This window comes from Dermacentor andersoni, chromosome 8 (assembly GCF_023375885.2).
Source record: "Dermacentor andersoni chromosome 8, qqDerAnde1_hic_scaffold, whole genome shotgun sequence".
Classification (NCBI taxonomy): Eukaryota; Metazoa; Arthropoda; class Arachnida; order Ixodida; family Ixodidae; genus Dermacentor; species Dermacentor andersoni.
The window spans coordinates 124,533,491-124,556,201 of NC_092821.1; the positions used below are offsets into that span (position 1 = coordinate 124,533,491).

The 22,711-nt window shown below is 43.5% G+C and overlaps 1 protein-coding gene across 5 annotated transcripts in view; it reads left to right on the forward strand.

Moving 5' to 3' along the window:
• raptor (regulatory associated protein of MTOR complex 1) overlaps positions 1-22,711 on the forward strand; it is a 66,226-nt gene that overhangs the window by 18,771 nt on the left and 24,744 nt on the right. For 4 of the 5 annotated variants that reach the window (XM_050173448.2, XM_050173449.2, XM_050173451.2 and 1 more), the window contains exons 12-18: positions 58-201; positions 1,611-1,755; positions 2,873-2,944; positions 4,367-4,632; positions 10,429-10,520; positions 11,449-11,593; positions 13,626-13,736. In XM_050173448.2, coding sequence (XP_050029405.1) covers positions 58-201; positions 1,611-1,755; positions 2,873-2,944; positions 4,367-4,632; positions 10,429-10,520; positions 11,449-11,593; positions 13,626-13,736 — 975 coding nt within the window. The remainder of the gene's footprint in view (positions 1-57; positions 202-1,610; positions 1,756-2,872; positions 2,945-4,366; positions 4,633-10,428; positions 10,521-11,448; positions 11,594-13,625; positions 13,737-22,711) is intronic. The other variant, XM_050173450.2, reaches the window with a different exon arrangement.

A 22,711-nucleotide genomic window follows, 5' to 3' on the forward strand; every position in this document is an offset into this window, starting at 1 on the left:
GCTCTGGTTATCCTGTGTGCTCTGATGTAGTGCATCTGTTTTGGCACGCCCCGGCAGGTCCGAGCTGCTGCAGTGTTTGCACTCGGCACCATACTCAACTGCCCTGCCAAGCGCACTGACCATGCTGATACCATAGACCACAACATCGGCATGACCCTCATCTCATCAGTGGCCAATGATGGCAGCCCAATGGTCCGCAAGGTGAAGCTTCAGTTCACTATTCCAGTCGTGTTGTGAGCAATTAGGATGCTATATGCACATCATTGAACTTCAGTATTCTCATGTCAATGCATCATAGTGGATTTCACAGTTCCTTGAAATGACACTGGGCTCTGCAAACCAAAAGGCATAACTCTCGATTAGTGTGCACTCATCGTTACAAAGATGGTCACGTGAATGTCATCTGAATGTCAGTACTATGAGTCCAGGTTTGCTAAGAAATTGGAATGTCCAAGATAGTCCAATACATCATCTTTGCGTGGCATCAGATCATAGGCCAACACTGTTATGGGTTCACTATGCTCCATTCAAGGCATTAAGAGGGTGTGGTCTTCTTTGTCTTCAGCTATAATTATAGGTGTAGCATAGAAAGACAAAGAGGGCATTACCACACTTTGCTTTAGAAAGGCATTAATCTGTTTCTCAAGTTTGTCCCTGTTGGCTTACAAATACTCGTGGTATTGTCTAGGGATTGTATCATTACTGGTGAATATTTCAGTGTTTCATACTGGTTGTGCAACAGATTTGGTATTTAAAGAAAATTGCTTCATACATATTCATAGTGCTTCCATAGTCACTTGTTGAAGCACCCACAAATTATCTCTTCTTATCTCTTCTGGCCCTTCTCAGTCAGTTAGCTGTGTTGGCCAGGACTCCTCCTTTTTGGAAAAGAATGTTGCATTCCAAATTAAGGGATAGACTGAATTATGACACATTATCGAGGCCAAGGATTAGCTGACATTTTATGTTTTTGCAGAACACCAAGTTCAGTCTTCTTCCTTAATTTTGCTGTTCTGATGCTGTACAAGCACGCATCCTAAGGTTTTCAACATTTCATGGATGATGGGACTTTATGAATGGCGATGCGCGAGTTTTTAATTTCAGTGGAGCTTGAGAATCCTGGAGACTTTGCTGATGTGTTATTGTTGCTCCTGCGTCAAGACTAGCCAAAATTGAAGTCCCATGATGAATGCATCAAACTGTATTATTGGAGCAGAACTGACAGTTGGGCAAGTTAGTGTATACTATTCTTGGTGAAATTTGTAGCGCGCTCAATAGACAAGGACGCAGATAAGGTGGATGCGCGAGCGCTTCTCTGCGTCCTTCTCTACGTCCTTGTCTATTGTGCGTGCTACAAATTTCACCGTGTATTACTGGAATTTCGAGTCCAGTGTTCTTTCAAGCACTTGCATGTCGACAAGTTCAAGTGTGCTACATCTACAGTAAGCCGTGCTCTGAAAAATGCGCATGGCCTACATTAGCAGTCAAAATTCATGTTAGGCCCACACTTAATATTAAGTTCAAACATAGGTTGTTTCTAATCAAAACTGTCATCCAGCATTCCAACAACTTTGTGCTGAGTCCCGCCTTTCTCAAATGGCCCTATCCAGGAGCTGGTGGTGGCATTGCAGTGGCTTCTCTTCGTGTTCGAGACCCAGTTTGTGGCTGTAGCATACCAGTACCTGGAGGAAGAAACCTCCAAGGAGGCTGTCCATGCTAACAACTTGGGCAACCTACTGAGTCCTGCCAGTGCAGGTAGGACTCAAACTATGGGGCCACCAGCTTACTGGCTGTACTGTGTTTGAACTCCTCTAAAGTAGTTCCTCGGGAAATCGGTGCGACGATAGATTTCAATCAACTGAGGGAGTAGGCTAGCATTGCAGTACTCTGTGCCAGATAGCATCCATGCTGTGAAATGTGTAAAAGGCTGTAAGGTTGTTGCAGTTGATTTTTTTTTTTATGCTTAGTGAATTATAAAAAGGCATTATTGTGTTTTGCTTTACCGTCATCATGAACAGCAGCTCCTGGGCACATCTTTGCTTGAACTTGCATTATTTTAATACAGTAACACATAGCTAAAATTCCCCTCTGGTTATGCATTTCCCATGTGCCCATTGTGGGTTACACATTGTTTAATGTGGAGACTTGCAGAAGTGGTGTGCATTGGACATAAATAATGTTTGTCCGAGCCCTTGGACTAAATTCCTTGTTAGCCAGTGGTACGACTGGCTAAGAATGTGCGACTCTGTACTTGCTGAATAAGGAGAGGAATCGAGGGGCTTGATTTTTTCTTAGGCGCAACCATGTGAAGCCCACAGACAATGAAACCAAGAAAAGCAAACTGGAAATAACTTGTGGTAATAATTGAAATGTAGAAGTGATAAGGTAAATGGAAATTAAAGTGGATAAAATAAACAACTTACCAATGGTGGGAGCCGGACCCACATCTGCATTTTGCGTACAGTGCTCTAGCAATCAAGCTATGATTGTTCCCACGTCCACATGCTTGGGTATTTATGTATTTTTACAAGATCTGGCCCTGAGAGTGTTAGCCAGTGCTACTCATGACCATGGTGGTGGATGTAACTGCAGGTGTGGCATAGTATATGAACTTAGGAGCAGGAAAACTGCTCAAGAAATCCTCATATGCTACCTGAAGGCATGAAGGCTGCCACAGTCAAGACCCTCAGCTTTAAATTTCCCTTACAGCCCATTCAATTTCATTTCCTTTACAAAGCCCAGTGGCCTTGAAAGACACCTGAACACACAGACATTGTTTTCTGAAGTGCAGTAACCGAAAGCTGTGGCAACCTAGGACAGCGCCTTGTCTAACTTGTTGCAGCAAGCCTAAATGACTCTTGGTGTTTTTCAGAGATCACACCACTTGGCATGAAGAAGGTGGCATCACGAGACCGGCTCAAGCTGCTGCCCATCACCGGAAACCGTGAGTGTTTTGAGGGGCTGTGGGTCGCTTGATTCTTATACCTGCCAACCTCATAGCAGAATGTAGTAGAACATAGCAGAATGCTCGATTTTTGAAGAGCTTCTTTACAATTGTATTGACACCAAAAAGATTATTTTTTTTTGTGTCTGCTTTAGGGTGGAACTGATTTCGAAAGAATACAATTGCAGTCACTGACGTTTTTCTCATTGTCGTCTCTCTCAACAAACCAAAGTGCAACGTTTATTTGCAAGCTTGGTTTCTGTAGGAACAGAAAATCGTTGGTCCTGCTGGTTTGTCTGTACCTTTTAATTAATTGCATAACAGTGCAAACAAAATGATGAGGGAAGCAGCCACATAAAAGGCATGTCATAAAAGGGAAATGTCATCCTCCCAAGAGCAGTACAAACCCAATACGGGTTGCTTGGAGAGAAAGCTTTTCAATCAAAGGAACATTTATCCTGGTCTGGGGATCAAACATTGGACAAAGCCTTTCCGAGCTGGTCACACCATTTGTGCTAATTAGGAGGCTAGCGAATTGCAGAGGGAGGCAAAGTTAATCAACAACTCAACAGGCAGGAACACTGAATATAGAAAATTACTTCTTTGGAAGCGTCCTTGCAGACTTCCACGGAACTGAGTTTTCTGAGGGCATGTTACTTGGCACCATAATAATTTCAACCCATATATTGGCTATGAGAGGTTGCATGAATTTTGTTAGAGAAATGAGCACATCAGCGGGATGCCAAAGTTGTGGTAGTGCCGAGATAAACGTGGGTCAATAATTGTGCGCAAACAAAATTTAACCCTTTAAGTGCTGCGCCTGAGTATACCTGCCTGGCTGCCAATACATGCACCTGGCTGTGCCCGAGATAATCCGTGAGCCTGCAACATCCATAGACTGGCTGCGTCATCTACTCAGAAGTTGGTTAGACTAAAATTTTATGGTAGTTGTTTTTATACAACAGATGGTGCGACAAAGCTTAATGATTGTTGGTGGTGCTTGTGTCTCTTGTTTTCCGACATTGTGAACCAATATGATACATTAATGTGAGCACTTCAAACAATGCAGAAATTCAAGTACTTTTTGGGAACTCTGATTCAGGGATTTCGATGTTGCTTGCAAGGTGTCGTCAAGAGACAGCGACAGGGACGAAGGGGCTACATTGCCTGATGAAAAGAAATGTTATTAATGTAATAATTAGCATAAGTCTTAATCTTTATTTGAGTTTTCAGATTTAAAGATTGCAAGTGTTCAGCAACATATTGCCATTAAATAACATTTGAATTTAAAGCCTGGTATAATGTGTTACCTAGACAGAAATTGGATTTGTTGCACTCCAGAAAAACACCTGGTATCCAGAAGTTTTAAAAGTATGCCTGTAAGCATGAAATGCCACACCTGACAGGGACTATTGCTTGCAGTGCTGTCGGGTGCTGCCGTGGTGGAGGGCCTGCCAGAGCCCCCGCCTGTGTTACTGGCCCAGCAGCAGCAGCAGCAGCAGGCGCCCGTACAAGAGAAGATGCGGCGTGTGTCTTCCAGCACGTCCATCTGCAGCCTGGGCAGCATCCTGGGCAGCTATGGCAGTGTCTATAGCCAGGTGTGGCGTGCACTGGTCACCCTGGGCAACGACCCACACCCTGAGGTGGCCACCATGGCCCGCCTGCTGCTCAAGGCCTACCGTGATAAGGTCAGACCAGGCAGCCAGGCTTTATTTAAATTCATTTGTTCAGTCATTAATTTCAATCAATCAATCTGTCAATCAATCAACAATTAATTAATTTCAGTTCTGTCTGTTTCAACAAACAGACAGAAAAGGGGTGGATAAAAGCTGCCATTCAGCAGCTTGACAAGCTTACAGCCCCTATTACACGGGTTCACAGTAGCACAAAGACATGAATACAGAGGATTACAGCAAAAGTACCAAAATAACTGATATAATACGTAATGTGGAAGTATTTCTACATAATCACTCTATGTTGTTGCATTTACAAAATCCATATTTATCTTGAAAACTCAGTGAACAGGACATGAAGGCACACAAACAATTCTTTCATGTCCCGTAATTGAATGCTCTGTATTGTAGAAGAATGTACTGACTAGCCCGTGAACGAATTCCTTTGTTAATGAGCCTGTTACATCATTAGTCGGACACTGTGCTGGACGAAGGCGAAGTAGATGCAAGCTGACAAGCTAGAAGAATGGGCATTTATTTTCAGTTCACATCGAAATATAAAGATGGGTGCAGGAAGGAGAGGAAGAGATCCAAGGTGAGGGAAACATGAGATAGGAAGCCAGAATGACATGTGTAGTTGTCCGCTTCAGTTGAGCCAAGAAATTATAAGAATACTACGGTTACTGCAGAGCGAAACATTTTGAAGTCGTTCTGACTCCTTCATTTAGATTGGGAAGCTAGAGCACTTTTTTATGGGTCTAGCATGTCACTATGGCAGCGTTCTTGTAGGTTATGAGCTTGAAAGACTTTCTGTATGTAAGTGGATGACAAAGTTTCTTGCAACCTGTGTATTGTCCTGACATTAGCCTGAATGCACCATATGTTAAATTGCTTCATAACGTAGGAGCTGTGCTTAAAAATGTTAAAATATTAGCATGGATTAAAGCCTACTTTACAAACCGCCATCAGTTTGTTACTGTAAATAAAACAACCTCTGATATAGCTGCTGTCAATTCTGGTGTCCCACAGGGATCCGTTGTTGGCCCCCTTTTCTTTTTGTTATATATAAACGATATTGTCACTAATCTCTCTGTTAAAATCAGGCTTTACGCTGACGACTGCGTTCTGTACGATGAAATAACAACGGAAGAAGACCAACTTAGGTTAAACAGGGACTTTAATAAGGTAGTTCAGTGGTGTAGACAATGGCAAATGTGCATTAATTTCGAAAAGACAGTATATATGCGGATAACTTTAAAAAAGAAGCCACTGGTATATCGCTATGGCACAGAAAACGCTTTTTTGTCAGAGGTAGCGCAATATAAATACCTTGGCTTGTACATAACAAAGGATCTTTTCTGTTCAAAGCACCTTGACACAGTAATAGCAAATTGTCGCCGCAAGTTGTTTTTTCTAAGACACGTATTAAAATCCTCCACACCAACAGTACGTCTATTGGCATACAAAACACTAGTCCGCTCCGTTTTAGAATATGCTATAGTTATATGGGACCCGTTCACTAAAAGCGATATTGGAAAGCTAGAAAGCTTACAGAAAAAAGCAGTTCGATTCATCTACGATACATATGGGCGTAGTTCTATTACTAACCTTTTATCTCGGAGCGGCTTGCCTTCTATAAGTGACAGAAATCGTGCATGTCGTCTAAAATTCTTTTTCCAACTAATAAATGGTCACTACAACATCGACACGTCTCACATTATCACCTATGCAACAGGTTACGCTACCAGACAGCGACACTCACTAGCTGTAACTCCATTTACAACATGTGTCAACTGCTTCAAGTATTCCTTTTTTCCGAGAACTATAGTAGATTGGAATAAGCTGGCCGATAAAACTGTCCGATCACTTTTCGAAACATATCATTAACTTTTTTTTTGCACTTGCTGAGATTGTCAGTGATAGCACTGTTTGACTGTATGATTGGGAAAGATCGCTGAAGTAACGTTGAAGCGCTTGTTTTTGTGCCTGTGTTTTTTTGCGCCTGTTTCTTGCGCCTGTTTTTTGCGCTTGTGTGAAGCGCTTGTGTGAAGAATTTTTTTAGTGCAATTCCCCATTTTTGTATTTATTTTGTTTTGTGAACTTACTCGTGTACCACGCTGCTAAGATCTTGTTTAAGATCGCAGTATTTATAAATAAATAAATTTTTAAAAAATTCAACGCGCAGCTGCTTCTATAGGTTTTTCTTGGTCTCAAGTGTTATGTACTATCAGGCTCAGTATTAGCTACAACACAGTATAGACCTGCTGCTTCTTTCTTTCACTAAGAAAAATGACATGCCATTTTTCTTGTAAACTGGGTGCTACTGATGAGAAAAATTAGTGCATTAAAAAGACAACCCTCACAGGAAGCACTTGTCCGTGTTTTCTTTCTGTGTGCATTGTCTTTTTGTTGCGCCGATTTTCCTCAAGAATAAGAAACCAACTAGCTTAACAATTAATTATTCTTGAACTGGGGGCTATACATGAGTAATTGGAATGATGATTAGTTCACCAATTTTTCATGTGTTGGTACTGCCATACAGCTTTGGAGCTCTTTCGGTAACAGGCTTTTGTGTTGTAACTAGGGGTGTGTAGATATTGAAAAATTTTGAATATTATGGAATAGTATATCTTTAATGTTCGTATTCGATTTGAAAACTACAGGGCTCGTCCATAAAGTAATGAGACTGCCTGCTGCGCGGTGCTGCAGTCGCCAGTAGCGCACTCCCCGGAGGTGGGATTTGTGGTGGGGTTTCTCAGCTAAGTAATCAGGCGGCAGTCACGTCTGACCTATGACGCAGTGAGGATCTTAAGTGGCACAAAAGCCGCTTTCGAGATTTTGTCACGACAGAAAACATAAGAAATGGAGCATTTGCTGGAGTAGTGGTACATCACTACATTTTGCTTTCACCTGGGCAAAACCGCTTTCGAGACGCATACCTTTGTTAAGGAGGTTCACAAAGATGACGACTCATCAAGGGCCCAGGTTTTCCGGTGGTTCAGTGAGTTGGACAGGACGGTGACGGGACAGGGACGGGACAGGTGAACGGGTGGACGGGAGACCATTGAAGACATTGAGCGATCTGGATGCCCAGCGAGTGGATTGGACGAAAATGTGGCCATGGTAAAAAATCTCTTGGACTCCGACCGTCGTTTGAGTATCATATTAATCACCAAAGGCCTCAACATGTGCGAAACAACAGTTCACAAATTTATTTCTGAAAATTTGAACATGCGGAAGCATTGTTCGAAATTGTTGCCAATAGCGTTTAGTGATGGACAAGAACGGTGGCAAGTTGATGTTTCATGTGAGATGTTGATGCAGTTAAAATGTAAATGGGACTTTTTAGGCGGTATAATAACAGGCGATATATCATGGGTGTTCCAATATGACCCTGAAACCAAGCGCCAAAGTTCGGAGTGGCACACTGCAAGCTCCCCGCACCTTAAGAATGTAAGAATGTCGAAGTCTAAGATAAAGACAATGTTCATTGTCTTTTTTGGGAAGCACAGGGTGGTCCTCAAAGAATTTGTACCTCCGAGATGAACCGTCAGTGCCGTGTTCTACAAAGAAGTCCTTGAACGCCTTCACGAAGCTGTCAAACGGAAATGGCCGGAGATGGCCAATCGCTGGAAGCTCCACCGTGACAATGCTCCAGATTGCACAGCCTTCGTTGTGACTGCCTACCTGGCCCGGATATGGGTTGCAACCTTGCTGCAGCCAATGTACAGCCCCAGTATGTGCCCATCAAACTTTTCCTGTTCCCAAAGCTCAAGAAAAGCCTGATAGGTCACCATTTTGAAGATGCTCCTGCCATCCAATGGGCTGTCACAGAATCTCTGAAAGAGGTTACGGTAGCTGACTTCCAGGGAGCCTTTGCAGTGTGGGAATTGTGTTGGGAGCAGTGTATCGACACCGAAGGAGACTACTTTGAAGGATTTTAATAATATAGCTATTGGATCGATAAGTTATTTTTACCAGACCCAGTCTATTACCTTATGGTCAAACCCTGTAGGTAATAGTAAATTTTTGAATATCCAATTGTATACAAATATTCAACACAAATCGAATATATTGCTGGCTGTGTGCGAGCAAACATGGGTCTTAGCTTTTCCTTCAATCTAAATATTGGCGAGAACAGACAATGGGAATTGCTCAATTTTCTAAGTTAACGTGAGCCAAATACACATTCCTTTAATATACTGGCTTGCTAGTCGAATTGTTTACTATTGACAATTTAACTGTGATGTTACATGTTAAAATAACCCAACTTGCTAATAAATGCATGTGCACATAAGTATTTGGCATTCGAAGCTAAGTATCTGTATTCAATTTGTATTTAAAAATTTTGATGTCACACCCCTTTTTGTAACACATATTGAGCGTGCTCATACCTTTCCAGGCCAATCTCGTAGTGTTCAGCCACAGCACTGCATTCGCTGTTCAGATGGCGGAGGTCATTTTCATGTTGTCTCAGTTATTCTAGAAGGTTTCTTTTTTGTCTCCCCCGCATATGTTGCCAGGCAGTCATTGCGGAAGAGCTTTTTATGCTGAGATTTACCTTCAATTAATATGGTTGACGCCCAATATAATGAAGTAATAAAAATTGGCAGTCTACTTCATTGCATCAGTGTTTCATTACATTACAGTTTGTTACCATATATTCTGCTGCACTGCTAAATTTGGGCCTAAATATTTCAGGAACAAAACATATTTATAATTGTCCACGCATGGGCTGCACTGTTTCCCAAACGTACACCTTGTCAGCTGCGCCATCTCCATGTAGTATCAATTTAATAATTTGGTCATTGGAAGCTCGCCAACTTGAGCATTAACTCCATCCTGGCATATACCGTCTTGGTTTCCGTTCTTTTTTATTACTGTTTTCAAGATCCTGCCATGTGCATATAGGCCTTGTGACAACCACACTTGAAAAGCTGTTACTTGCTTAAGTTGTGAGGTGAAACCACATTTATGGCATTTTTGAGCAAAGTGTGTAAAATTGAGAAAAGCAGGTAGTGGGAGAAGAGTGGTGCAACTTGTTGTTTAAGTCAAAGTGTTTGTATTCTTACCGTGTCACCTGGGCATGCGGGACTAGCGCGAGAGTATTTTCGTTCCGCACACTTCCTCCTTTTCAATTATTTCATTAAAAATAATTAGATGGACAGATGTGCTCTGTGATCCCTTTCACTATGCTTAAGAACATGTTGTCATGATTGCAAACAACTTTTGGCAGAGAGTGACAGAAGATTCTTACAGCACATCTGGTTCTGATTCTTCAGGCACTGGAGACCACGTGTGTTCAAAGCAGTGTGCCATAATGTGGCTTAGGTTGTATTTGTCACAGTGGGCAGGTTGTCATGCATCAAAACACCACCAGCATGGTAGGAATAAACTTTCCATGAAATACATTTGTCCTAGGCATTCTTTGTTTTTCTTTACCTCTGTAATTTAAACAGTATTACCAATTGTCGTAGGGGACTTGGCTAAAGGCAAACATTTGCCTGACTTGGTCATGCCACCCATACGGTAACAGCAGGATGGCAAAAAAAAAGAAGACAGAGCCTATATAAAACAAAAGTATAATATACATGTTTTGACAAATTTCACTACGGAATGCATAAAAAAAAAAAGGCTTGCTTAATCCAACTTTCTAAGCACATGACGTAAGGAACACATATGTTGCTCAAGGCAGGCATCTTGCTTCCCTTGAGTAACACGACTCTCTATCAAGTTGCCAAAATTTCAGTGATGCAAAAAATATATATGAAACATTGTTACAGTAATGGGTTTACATGCTTGCCTTTCCAGGCTCAGTCAAGCTTTGAGGCCAAGAAGTGCCGGAAAAGCTCTGTATGCCACTCGGAGCCATCATCCCCTTCGGGAAAGATCAGCTACCTGTCGTAAGTTTTCATACGTGCGTAATGACCTGATGCCCATAACCGTCACTTGCGACCATAGAATCTTCACGCATCCCGTCTTGTAGCAGTTTCATAAGTCGGGGACATGTTACTGGCTTCTCAATGACTCATGTCATTACAAGTACTACACCTGCTCACTGTTTGACTACGGAATTTTCTGGTAGCCGAATTATAGCGGGTACTTTGCGTTGCATAGCTGGACTTAAGTGGTATTCATATGCATTGAGTTCAATGAGGGGGTAACATTAAGAGACAGGAAGACAGTGATGTGGATTAGATAGCACATGGACATAGCCAATATTCTAGTTGACATTAAGAGAGGAATAATGAAGCTGCGCAGGCAATGTAATGCTTAGGGCAGATAACAGGTTGTAAACTTACAGAATGGGTGCCATGGGAAGGGAAGGGCAGTTGAGGACGGCAAAAAATTAGGGGATGTGATGAAGTGCAGGTGTAACTTGGAATCGGCTAGCACAGGACAGGGGTAAGTGGAGATCGCTAAGAGAGGGCAGGCTGATTATGGGGATCGTGGTAGGGTAAACAAGAGACTGAGCACACCATGCTGTATCCGGAAAGAAGGTGCATACCATGCACCTGCTTTCTGGTCGCATTGTAGGGGGTGTGAACTGCGATTTGGTTAAGCAGTGTACTTGAGAAAACACATTCACACAAACACGAAAGATTTGCTTATTGCTCAAGTGTTTTCTCAAGTGTACTGCTTAACCAAATCATGGATTACCACCTAGGCCTTCGGTCCCTGTTAAGTGTGAACTGTAAATAGTGCGAGTCTTGAATCATGAAAAGGAGCCTGTAGAAACTGCTGACCATCTCAGCTGGTGTGAGCCTGTGCCCAGTGAATACAGACTGGCTGCCACTGTTGTCTAAGGCTCTGTTCCCACTCGGTGCCCAGAAGTGAGTCCCCTCCACCGACATCTATGAACCTGAGCCTACGACCACCGGTGCAGACACCCACTCGAAGCCACCAGTTCCAGCATACAGCTCACTTCAGCCGGTCACGTAAGATCTTCGACCGAGGCCCCGATGTGCCTGCACCGGTAAGCTATCAGCTGTGTTTGGTTGCCCAGACAAGTTTGTCATTCTGTAGATGTTTGGGGAGCCTTGAAAAATAAAACTCCAACAAAACATATTGTCAAGATTGGGCTCCAGTGGTTGGGGCTTATCGGTTCACCTTAGGAGATGTGGGAAACAGCCCAAAAAAACAAAACAGAACAAATATAATCTGAGGCTGTGGTGGATTGAGACTAGACATATGTTGTATCTTAGTCTCTATCTATGCCCCCTTCAGCCAATGCTGTTTCCTGCACCTCTTAAAAGGACAACTGCAACGAAATTTCACTTTGGCTAAATTTGTTATAAATTAGTAGAATATACCATTAATGCAACCTTGGCAAAACTGCAGGGCTGGTAAGTGCATAGTTTTCCTGTTAGCAGCCTCTGAACAGCACCTAAGCAGATGACATGTGCACCTGATGGTTGCCGCTATGATGCAAGTCCCAGCACACTGCTTCCAACATATATTTTAGCGTGCCACAGGCAGCCATGTGCATCGCTTTATCTTTTCAGTTCATGCTGTGAAGCCGCATGCTCAAGGTCATGCATCACTTCTAGTGAGTGGTAATGGTGGCTTCTTTTTCAGTTTCAGTGGCTATTTTTGCAAGCTTTTTGTGATGCTTCCACTTGTATTTCAAGTGCCAAATTTTGCATGAAGGCTCCTCTATATCTACACTATAACCTAGGCTTTTTGCATGGTCCAAAATTTCATTGCAGTTGGTTTTTATGGGAGTAAAATGTGAGGGATGCATCATGTGGGAATCATGTACTTTTGCAACGTAAGCTACTATAGTTAGTGTTATAGGATTATTTTTGCATTTGCAATTATACGGACGTTTGAGGTAAATTTGCGTCGCCACCATTGTGCTGTCACAGTATGTACACATGCATGGCTTGCACGTTGTGGGGATTTCACCTGTACTGTTGGGACAAAGGAACGACAACACACTAGTGCAAGGGCATTTATTGTGCCTTTTATACGCTAATGCTTGCTAGCCGAATTGCTATCCGCAAAACATGCTGATGGCCGCGTGAGAAATCGAGAAAGCCCGACTCACCGCAACCGGATAGCGAGCGAATATGTTCGCCCCATGCTGGACACCAACGCCTAGTCGTTCGCGCGTATGGTCACGCGAATGATGGCACGTTCGAACGAGGCCTCACGAGACGGTCTCGCAGAAGCATGTATTGGCGCACGTGCAGAACCCACGTGCCGCTTGCTGACCCGGAGCCAGAGAGCCTGCTCCTTGTCGCGCCCGACCAACCCCGCTCTCAGATGGTGCTAGAAGCGCCACACTTGTGCCATGTCTTGTAATGCGCTGCGACCAGACCGACCGCCGCCGGCACCAAGCAATGCGGAGAAGCCAGATTACAGGAGATGCGAGACATGCGGGGAAAACAACATATCAGGGGACGTGTGGGAGTCGAGCATTCCCGCAACATGGAGGTTTCCAAAGTTTCCAAAGACATATGGTGTGTTTGGCTGCAAATGTGACGAAGTCAAGTGGACATATAGTCATGCTTCACTCGATGGGCTATGCGAGAGCCAGGCTGCCTTCTAGCTTCTGTTGCTGGCATAAACATTGTGCAAAACCATTAGTGTTCCTGCTGAGCGGCTGTGTGCATACCACATCGTGGTGCATAAACTTGTCTGAGCAGAACAGAGACCTGAGAAGAACAAAGGAGGTTTGAGCAGAACAAAGAACAGTCGTCAAGCTAAATCTATCCAATCCTTTCTTTGGGAACTGACAAATTTCGATGGTATGTGTTCAGTATAATCTCATGCACCATTAATGTGCAACGCCACTGGAGGCACGCCTCACCACGCCAACATTCTGAAACTTCTTCAGCGCTATGCTAAATCTTGCTATTGCTTTCAAATTTCAGTACTTAACTTTTGGGTGAAACTGCCAATTTTTATGATAGAAGGAATAAACAGCATTTGGGGGGGGGGGGGGGGGGGGAGTGACCATACTCAACCACTCATTGAATTTCTTTTTGCCTTGCTGTTGGCAGGTGGCAGAGGACGACACGGAAGAGCACCTCAATGCACGCAGCTCATCACCCTTGGTGACAACAGGCTTTGTGGACTGGTGCTCCCAATACTTCACCCGTCCGCTCAACAAGGTACGGTGTGTTCTCTTTGCAACTTGAATAACTACCTTATATGCACAATCGTAACATGATCCATGGCGTTTTGAGAAGCAGCATGCATTACAGTAAAAGCTCTTTAATTCACTACTCGTTAATTCGAAATTTCGGATAATTTGAAGTAGTCGTCGTGGTCCGTCCAACAATGTATTGAAAGCAATATGTAACACATCCCGCTTATTCACACTGAAATCTGCACTGCCACGGATAATTCGAACTCTGCGTCATCGTGGATGGGGAGAGTGCTAGTGCGCGGGAGCACGCTGGCGTCGCTGCGCGGGTCGCGCAGCTTTGCTTTTTCAATCAGCGGCAAGGATGATTACCACCGTTGCTGCGCGCCGTGTTCTTTGTGTACGAGCGTGCGAGGGTAAGCCGGCGAATGCGGCTCAATCTCGCGTGCGCAAGAGGGGAAGGTGGGGCGGAGCGCGCCCTCTCTTGTCACGCGCGAGGCAGGGGGTGAGGCGAGGGAGGGCCGGGGGGACGATCTTCTGCGGCTGCTGCTTACGGTGTGGCCATGCGGGTGCCGCATCTTGAAACCGATCTGCGACATGGCCAAAGTGCGCGCCCGCGTGGGCCTCATCTTCAAAGCGATCTGCGATGTTTGCAGAGTGCGCATATTGCCGGTAGCTTCATATGCGATGTGCTTTCTACATTTCGTTCGCGTTGAAGCGAGAGCTGTACGAACGTCAATTCGCTCAATGTTACTGCTGCGTGTCCTCACTCCAGCGTTTTTCAGCGAGTTTCCGCGGTCATCGAGCGAGATGCATTCATGCTTACCTGTGCACGTGTGACACAGTGCTTGTTAAATTATTTTGTAAGCGAATGCTTACAAGTTTATACGGCCGATAAAACTATTATCCTTACTTCGTATAGCTATCTACTAATTTTCTGTCGCAAACGATGCTTCGCTTCTCGTGCGAGATTGCGACATTTCTTTTTTTATCCGCCCCAGTCAGCGCGGTGAACGCGCCGATGGAGGAGGGGCCATCTCGACGTCGGGCGCGTTGGACCGCGCTGGCCGCGTCCGGTTACGTTGGCTGCGCCATTGCTTCAAAGTATAGACGTTGTTCACGCCAATGTGACATAGCGTGTGCGCGCGTGCTCACGTCACGTCATACTATATACGTGTCTTAACCGAGCGATTTTTTTCTCTGACTTTCATTAGTTCGAATTTTGTATAATTCGAATTTTCATAGCATCCCCGCGGAATTCGAATGAATGAGCTTTTACTGTACATTTAGGCTTACGGAAATATTCAACATTTTTTAATATTTGATTGAATATTAGACTATTTGATATTTGTTTCATATCAAATTTCGTTATCAAAGTTTCTAAAGCAGAAGAAACAAACAAATAATATACATATCTTTCCACATATAGACTGCACCTCCCATATTTCAGGACCTCTAAACAGAAGGAAGAAAAAGATCCGCATGTATAACCTGCAGATACAGTAATACCTCGTAACTCGAAGTAGTAAAAACCGGGGAAAATTTCGAGATAGTCAATTTTTGTGATAAGCAATGTTGTGCAAATTGCCATGAAAAATCAAGTTCTTTCCAGAAAAATCGCTACTTACCAGCTCTTCAACAGCAGCTTCTAATCTTGCTTTTCGTAAAGGTTTGATAGAGAAAAAAAATAGCATATAAGAGATGTTAACCAGCTGGATCTTGTGGCACTGCCATCTTATTTAGCAGAAAAAAACTGCATAATGCTGGTCTGCTTTGTGGTCGCACTCGGGCCTAGGAAGGCGTCCTCTAGCTGCTTGACACATCGCATGAGCCAATCTTCCCTGTTGCTGCACTCCTCCTTATCTTGCAGCAAGTGCAGCAAATTCCTCGTTTCAGCAGATGTCGGCATCTCTCGAGGTGGTTCATCGTCGTCGCCATCACCTTCGCCGTCCTCTCCATTTGTGGCCATTTGAACGATTTCAAACGAGACAAACTGCGCCAAGTGTGCTATTGCAGGGCCTGCCTCCGCGTATGTCTCTACCGTCACGTGACATGTCACAGGGTTGCTTGAGAAAGTTGATATGCCGCTAGGCTCCGACTTCAGGTTCGGGGAAAGCATCTGCTTTGTGGTAGGCGCGGCTAAAGGAGAAAAAAAATCGAGGGATTTTACGTTTGGCAGCATCGTGTAAATCTTGTGAAATGGTCCAGCGCCAGAATTTTTGTTCCACTCTGAGTCAAGATTTCGAGATATCCGCAGTTTGGCCCAAAAAATACTTCGAGAGAAAGGGCAACAAATAAGTGGGATGTATAGGAAATGGTGTGGTGCCGCGGAAGATTTCGACTTGGCCAATTTTTCAAGATATGCGAGTTCGAGTTAACGAGGTATTACTGTAAATGTAACTGCATAAAAGAACACTCAAATCTTTGTAAAAACAGTCTCCCTTTGTGGATGCATGGCTTGTTCACATTGTTTCTTTGGCCAGTGGCTTCATTCCCTACATATTCTGCGATGCTGATAGCCTCCAGCTTCTTCTGTGCTGTCACTAACTTCTGTCAAGCGCAGCTCATTGTAATCTGCATTCAGGGTCAATATTCCCAGGTGACCGCTTTCGGAGTCACTCTTGTGAGATTTTACGTGACTCGGCACCGGATGCATCTGCGCACATGGCCGAGAGCATTTCGTGTGCTGTGCCAAGGTCTCTATCTTTGCACAGTGGCCAAGAGCACTGCAAGCTGTCTACTTCAACGAGTACAGTTCTGAGTCTTGTAAAATATGTGAAATTGATTGCTCGACAATTCTGTTCCTGGTAAGCTGGCACCACATGCAGTATTCGCCAACTACTTACACAGCCAAAAGGCAAAATGGCAACCCAAAAATAGGAGGTTAATGGGTGACCAAAGATGTGGCTTTACGGCAGTGCGGCCATGCAGCCGTTAAATCACACTTCCAGGTGAAATTAGAGCTTTCCTCACGCCACACCTCAAGGCAAAATCGCATGTAAGCTGCACCCCAATTTTAGTGTTAAAATTTTAAAGCTTTTGGTGTGGGTTATACAAGCAAAAATATGCATGCATAATCAACAATATCACTTTTGATGAGTGAGTTGCGTCACATAGCTCATAGCTGATAAAAGACAAAGACAAATTCGTTTACGATCGCCTACTGATCTTTGCACCTACTAGGTTATTCAAAAACCAATTCTGCAGCACCACCACCCCCTCTATTGAACCAATGTATAACCTTAACTGAAGTTTCAGACGCTGTAAGGTGTCTGGCTTGATTTTTCAGACATGTTTTGAGTGTGATAACGTTAAGAATGGCGGCCGTGTAGATAATGCCCTTCAAGTTGTACCCTGCACTGTTTATAGAAGCAAAGTCAATTGCAAAACTCTCTGTCCTCGCCTAACCTTTCACTAGGCATGCAGATGATTTCCACTTAGAGGGCGCTGGCGCTGCAGCAGGCTCCCGCTAGCGACAACAGAGCATGAGCAATACTGGTACTGCCAGCACTGTTTCAAGCAGCTGCTCAGGAAATGCAGGAGTGTTTATTGCGCAAACTGTAATACTGCTGGGATTTCTCTTCGAGCTATCTTTGTGACATAAATTTGAGTAATATTTAGTAATTTAGCAGCAAGAACTAAACGTGGCAAGGCCATTTCACTGAAATTGTGGTTTTCTTCAGCGTATGCAAGAAATGACGATATAAAATGGCAAAAGCACAAAAGTGTAAAGTTTCTGTGTTGAACTATTAGTGCTCAAACTTTATAGCTTATTCCCATGTTGTCCTGGCAGCTGTTGTAAACAGCTGTTCAAGAATTATTTTATTCAGGCTGTCTTATTAAGCATTTAAAGGAGTAGTACTGACATGCTGTTTTTGACGTTTTTGACATGACATTTGGCATTTTTGACATTTGTTTTCGATCTCAGAATCCTAGACAAAATACTGGCAACCCTCAGGTGTGCAAATACCAAATAGTAGATTTTGAATCGAATATTAAATCGAATCAAGAAAAAAAATGCTGAATATCAAGTTGAGTTCAGAAAATTTGACAGAAACATTTATGCTTCCAAATTTTGTGCAAGAAACACAGTTCTGCACATGCATTATTTAACAAGGATCTTGCTGGCTATCAGTAATTTGGTAACCTATAAAATGAGCTGCATAGTATGCATGCTCAACTCTTATTAAAGAGAACACCAAATTAGTATGCCAGCACTGATTTCAACTCAGTTCATATACGAAGGTCTGGAAAATATTTATCGATAGGATGTCTGTCAAATAGAATTAAGTATACTTGCCCCTCTGAAGCTAAAGAAATAGCAAAGTTGCCCTAAATACCAATGGGGTTTTGAGTTTAATAGTGGGCCGTACTATGCCTAATGGCAATATTCTGTTGCTTAGAAAGTACTGCTTTCCAGTTTTCTTCCAGAAAAGAGAAGCGAGTTTTTTTTAACTTTATGGCAGGTGGTTTCTGTGGTCTTTGTCAGCTCGTTAAGGCCAATCTGCGCCACAGACAAGTGGGGAATGTGCATTACCGTGCATCACTGGTGCCACAAGCATCGACTGCCGTCGGTACCGAGAGTAAAGAGTTGGGCTTTCTGAGGTTTATGCGACCACTGATGTATAGATTGTGTCGATTCGGTATTTGTAACTTTAGTCGACAAGACCCGACGGCGCAGCTCTGATTAGGCCTAACTCGCTAGACAGTGTGGCCGTGACAAAAATTTGCCGCCGGCCAATGTGATAACGAGCCCCAAACAATAGCAGAAAGCTAGTTGCTAATATGTTCCTATGGTTGGCTAAATCCATTATCAGTTGCGAGGTCACATATATGGGCTAGATTGACGGCTGTTAAAGCGGCGTTCGAGTCCACAGTCAACCAGCTGGCAACTCGCAAGCGTGCGTGCCAAGTTCGTCTACGTGCTCGTTTGTGAGTAGAAAGCTCCGAACTGCATGAACCTGCATGCGTGAACTTTGTACTCGTGTATTCGATGCAACCAGCATGTCTTCTGGTGACTAAACAGCCCGATCTTCACACATGATTCTATTCTTTCCACACGTGCTGCTTTTGTTTTTCCCTCTGTTCGCATAGCGTTAATAGTCTGGATCGTTGGCTTGGTTGGCTTAGTCGAACCTTGTACCAATAAAGATTACATGTTGTGGGAATACCGTGCGTGCTTACACAGCCAGCTCATTCACAGAAGGTACCAATATTATAAAGATTGAATATTAGAGAAATCGAATATATGAGATATTCGATTTGCATACAGAAATATTCAAGTATTCACACACCTGTATATATATAATAGCTTTTCTATGAACCAGTTTCGGTCTCTTCTCAGGAGAGGTATGTGTCAGAATGTCATGACACAAAAGGTGATCACATGGGATCAGAACGTTGTGATATTTTGGCACCCACTGTTGCTCGCTAGGTCATCTGCTATGCTTCTCCTCATTGTGTGGTCCGATGTAGCAGCAGTAGCAGATGGTTTGTGCCAAACCGAGTGTCAAAACGCCAGAATTTCTTGTTGTCACAAATGTAATGTATGGTTAATTACTTGCAGAATCTAAATACAGTTAACGACCGATTTTTCGGATGCTTGATTGTTTGGACATGCACGATTATTCGGATGCCTTCATGACACCGCCATGTGTATAAGAATGTCTGAAATTTCGCATGCTAAAACCCTTCGCTGTCCGATTTTACAGACATTTTACGTGACCGCAGGTCCTAAATAGCTATAATTGAAGGCACCACTTGAATTATTAACAGGCTGTGCAAGATGCATAAGAAAAGATAGTGAGGACAGTACTAGTGCATCTTTCACAGCAAGTTAATCATTCAAGTATGGATACAACTTAAGAAAACCTAAACAACAACAACACGATACAATTTAAAGAAAAACAGCAGTTGGCAACCAACGCACACAAATTGCGGGGTTGTGTTAGTCCACCAGCCAATCACAGAAGCAAACAAAATCGTCATTATGCGACATTTTCAAAATGGCATCATACTTCATACCTTCGGAGCGTCTGCTGTTCTTGAATACTCTTTTCATCGGTGGAAGCGATGAGGTGTGCAACAAACATGGACAAAGTGTATTGAGTCTGAGCATTTCACTCTTCAAAGTTTGCAGTACAGTTCATTTCATTGCTCAGCCCATTTTACTTGTGAAACTTCACTGCCAACTGAAGCGAAACTTGACAATAAATAGTTGCTGTGAAGCAAGCGTTTTATTCAAGTTCAATAAAGAATTAGGCTTTTGTCATTCTGCTATAATATACGATTGAAAACGTATAAAATTACGTGCTAATAATATTACTTTTGTGGTTACCGCCCAATTTAGGTAACGGGGAAAGTTTGAAGTACGAACTATTTGCAGCCTTACACAGGAATAGTGGCTGGCGGTAGTGAGGGCTTGGGCGGGGCTTCACTGCAGAGTTAAGTTGCATCCGTCTGTAGTCTGCAAGATAGTATTATCGAAGCCACCACCGCCGCCATCTCGATTATCTACATTGAACCTGTGCTCTCGCATGACGATCCACTAGCAGCCATTGCCACCGCAGCAACGCTAGGCCTAGCTGCTTCGACAGTCTTTGCCAAGCTTTCCGCGACTCGGAGCTGAGTTTTTTATTGAAGAAAGTTTGGAGTCAGCAATGGGGCCAACTCTGCCTTTGTCATCCATGTCTTCTAACTGCAGAAAGCACAACAAAGGTAAAGCATTGCATAATGCCGGTTCTTTAAAAGTCACTTTTGCCATGAGGCAGCAGTATTATGCAGTGAAGCACATGCAGTATACTTCGGTGAAACATAGCAAGACTGGGAGAGGACCACTGTTAGGGGACACTACAGTAATTATAGACGTGTGCACTCTCTGTCTCCTGTCACAGTGCAAGCACAGATATGCCTAAAAAGGTCAGTTTCACCTGAAAGGGGAAGCATCGATTGCAATAGCAAATTAGTAGACAGCTATACAAAGTAAGGATATGAATTTTGTCATCAATCTAAACTTCTAAACATTTGCTTATTAACTAAATTAACAAGCATGGTGTCGACATGTGCAGGCAAACATGAACACATCACACTCGATGACCGCAGACACTCGCTTGTCAAAACGCTGGCGTGAGGAAGCGCGGCAACAGCAGCGAGCGAAGTGACCTTTGTGCTGTCTATCGCTTTAACACAAACTGAGCAGTGATAACACAGCATGCACGAAGGTATGAGCCGTCAGCACACCTAGACTCTGCCCCCAACGCAGATCACTTTCAAGATATGGCCTGCCTGACCACGTGCGGCTGCTTAATATGCAGTTTCTTCCAGATTACAATGCTGCCCCCCTCCCCCCCCCTCCCCCCGATGTATTGTGCACGACGGAGGACAGTGCACTTCCTCCTCGCTTTCTTCCTCTGTGTGCGCAAGATTGAGCTGCAATTGTTGGCTCCCCTTGCACATAGAGCATATGTCGTGTGGTGACAGTGTTATCGCTTTTGGGCTTTGTACGGAACATCACGGCAACTCCGATAATGGCAAAAATTCACCTGGAGTGTCCATATAATTGCTGTCACAATAATAAGTATTTTGGTAGGCTTTCGGAGCTACTTTGGATGTGTCTGCAGAGATTTGGTTCCTTTGGGACAGTGAAGGGCATGCATTCATTTTTTTCTGACTGCCCGATTTTTCTAACATTTTCGAAGACCAACGTTGACTGTAGTGCCCGGTTCTTAACATGCCATATGTGAAATAAGCCAACATAGTTTCATGCTTATCTTGTTTAAAAAATTCCAGCAGCACCCAACTACTCTGGTGGTATCCTCACATCTCATTGACACTACTGTCTCACTTAGGAGGCTTTGGCGCAGCCACAAATTGAAAACTGTAGTGATACACACCTATGTTTCATCAGCTTTTGCTACATATGTTGTCTTAAAAGGTATCATAATAACTCTGGTGTCCGTTCTGGAATCACAACAGCCACTTGCTAAGCAGAAGTGGTTTGTATTGCTTAGACACATTTTCTCACAGTACAGTAAAAGCCATGTAATCTATAGTCACTTTATTCACTTTTAGATTGATTCATAAAATCTATGAGGTCTTGTATTCTCTCATGCAAAATTTTACAAATAACTTTAACAGCCGGTGTGCTCTTACACAAACAAATGAATCAGCTCACTCTGTGGCATCCAGAGTGAGTGCAATGTGCTGGGATTTCTTGGCACCAGTATTCTAATTCGTGGTGTCCAAAGCTATAAGATTTGACCATACTTGCTCAACCCTGATGGCTATACTTGCCAGCTATGTCAATGCAAATTGGAGCATTAAGGTTTTGGCTGGCTGTTACCATGGCAAAAGTGGTGTGGCATCCTTCTCTGCGCTGCTTGGCCCGTTGCACTGAGAAGTGTTGCTGCAATGCATATGAGCCATCTCGAATACCTTTGGTATATATCAGAATAGAAAAACGTGAAAGCCATAATAAATGCCATTGGTTGCCAACAAACACTGCCGGCAAAACAGCTGCAAGATTGCTTAAAGGGGCATATTTCAACAGGAGGCATGGCATGATGGGCACAGAATCCCATGGGACTGTCAGTACAGGTGCTTACGATATAACAATGGCCAGTATTACCAATTTTGGCACACAGAAGCGATGAACACAAAACTGATAAGATATGCAGAAGTGATTGTTCCTGTTTTGTCCATTTTTGGTCTGTCACCTCTGTCTGCTAAAGAAAGTTTAATCATGGAATACGAATTAGCTCAGTCTGTCGCATTGTTCGGTCAATATTAGTGGTGTGGTGTGGTGGGCATTTTATGGGATGGCCAGCCTTCTCAAGTGCAACAGTGGCAATGCCAAAATGCTGCATGAGGGGTTAAAGTCTGTCAAGACTATGACTCTACGTGCTGCAGCCTTCTGGAATATACGGTCCACTACAAGGAGCATCTGAAATAACTGCGTGGCATGTGCTCGTGCAACAGTGTTCTGCACTCTTTCCTGAGCTT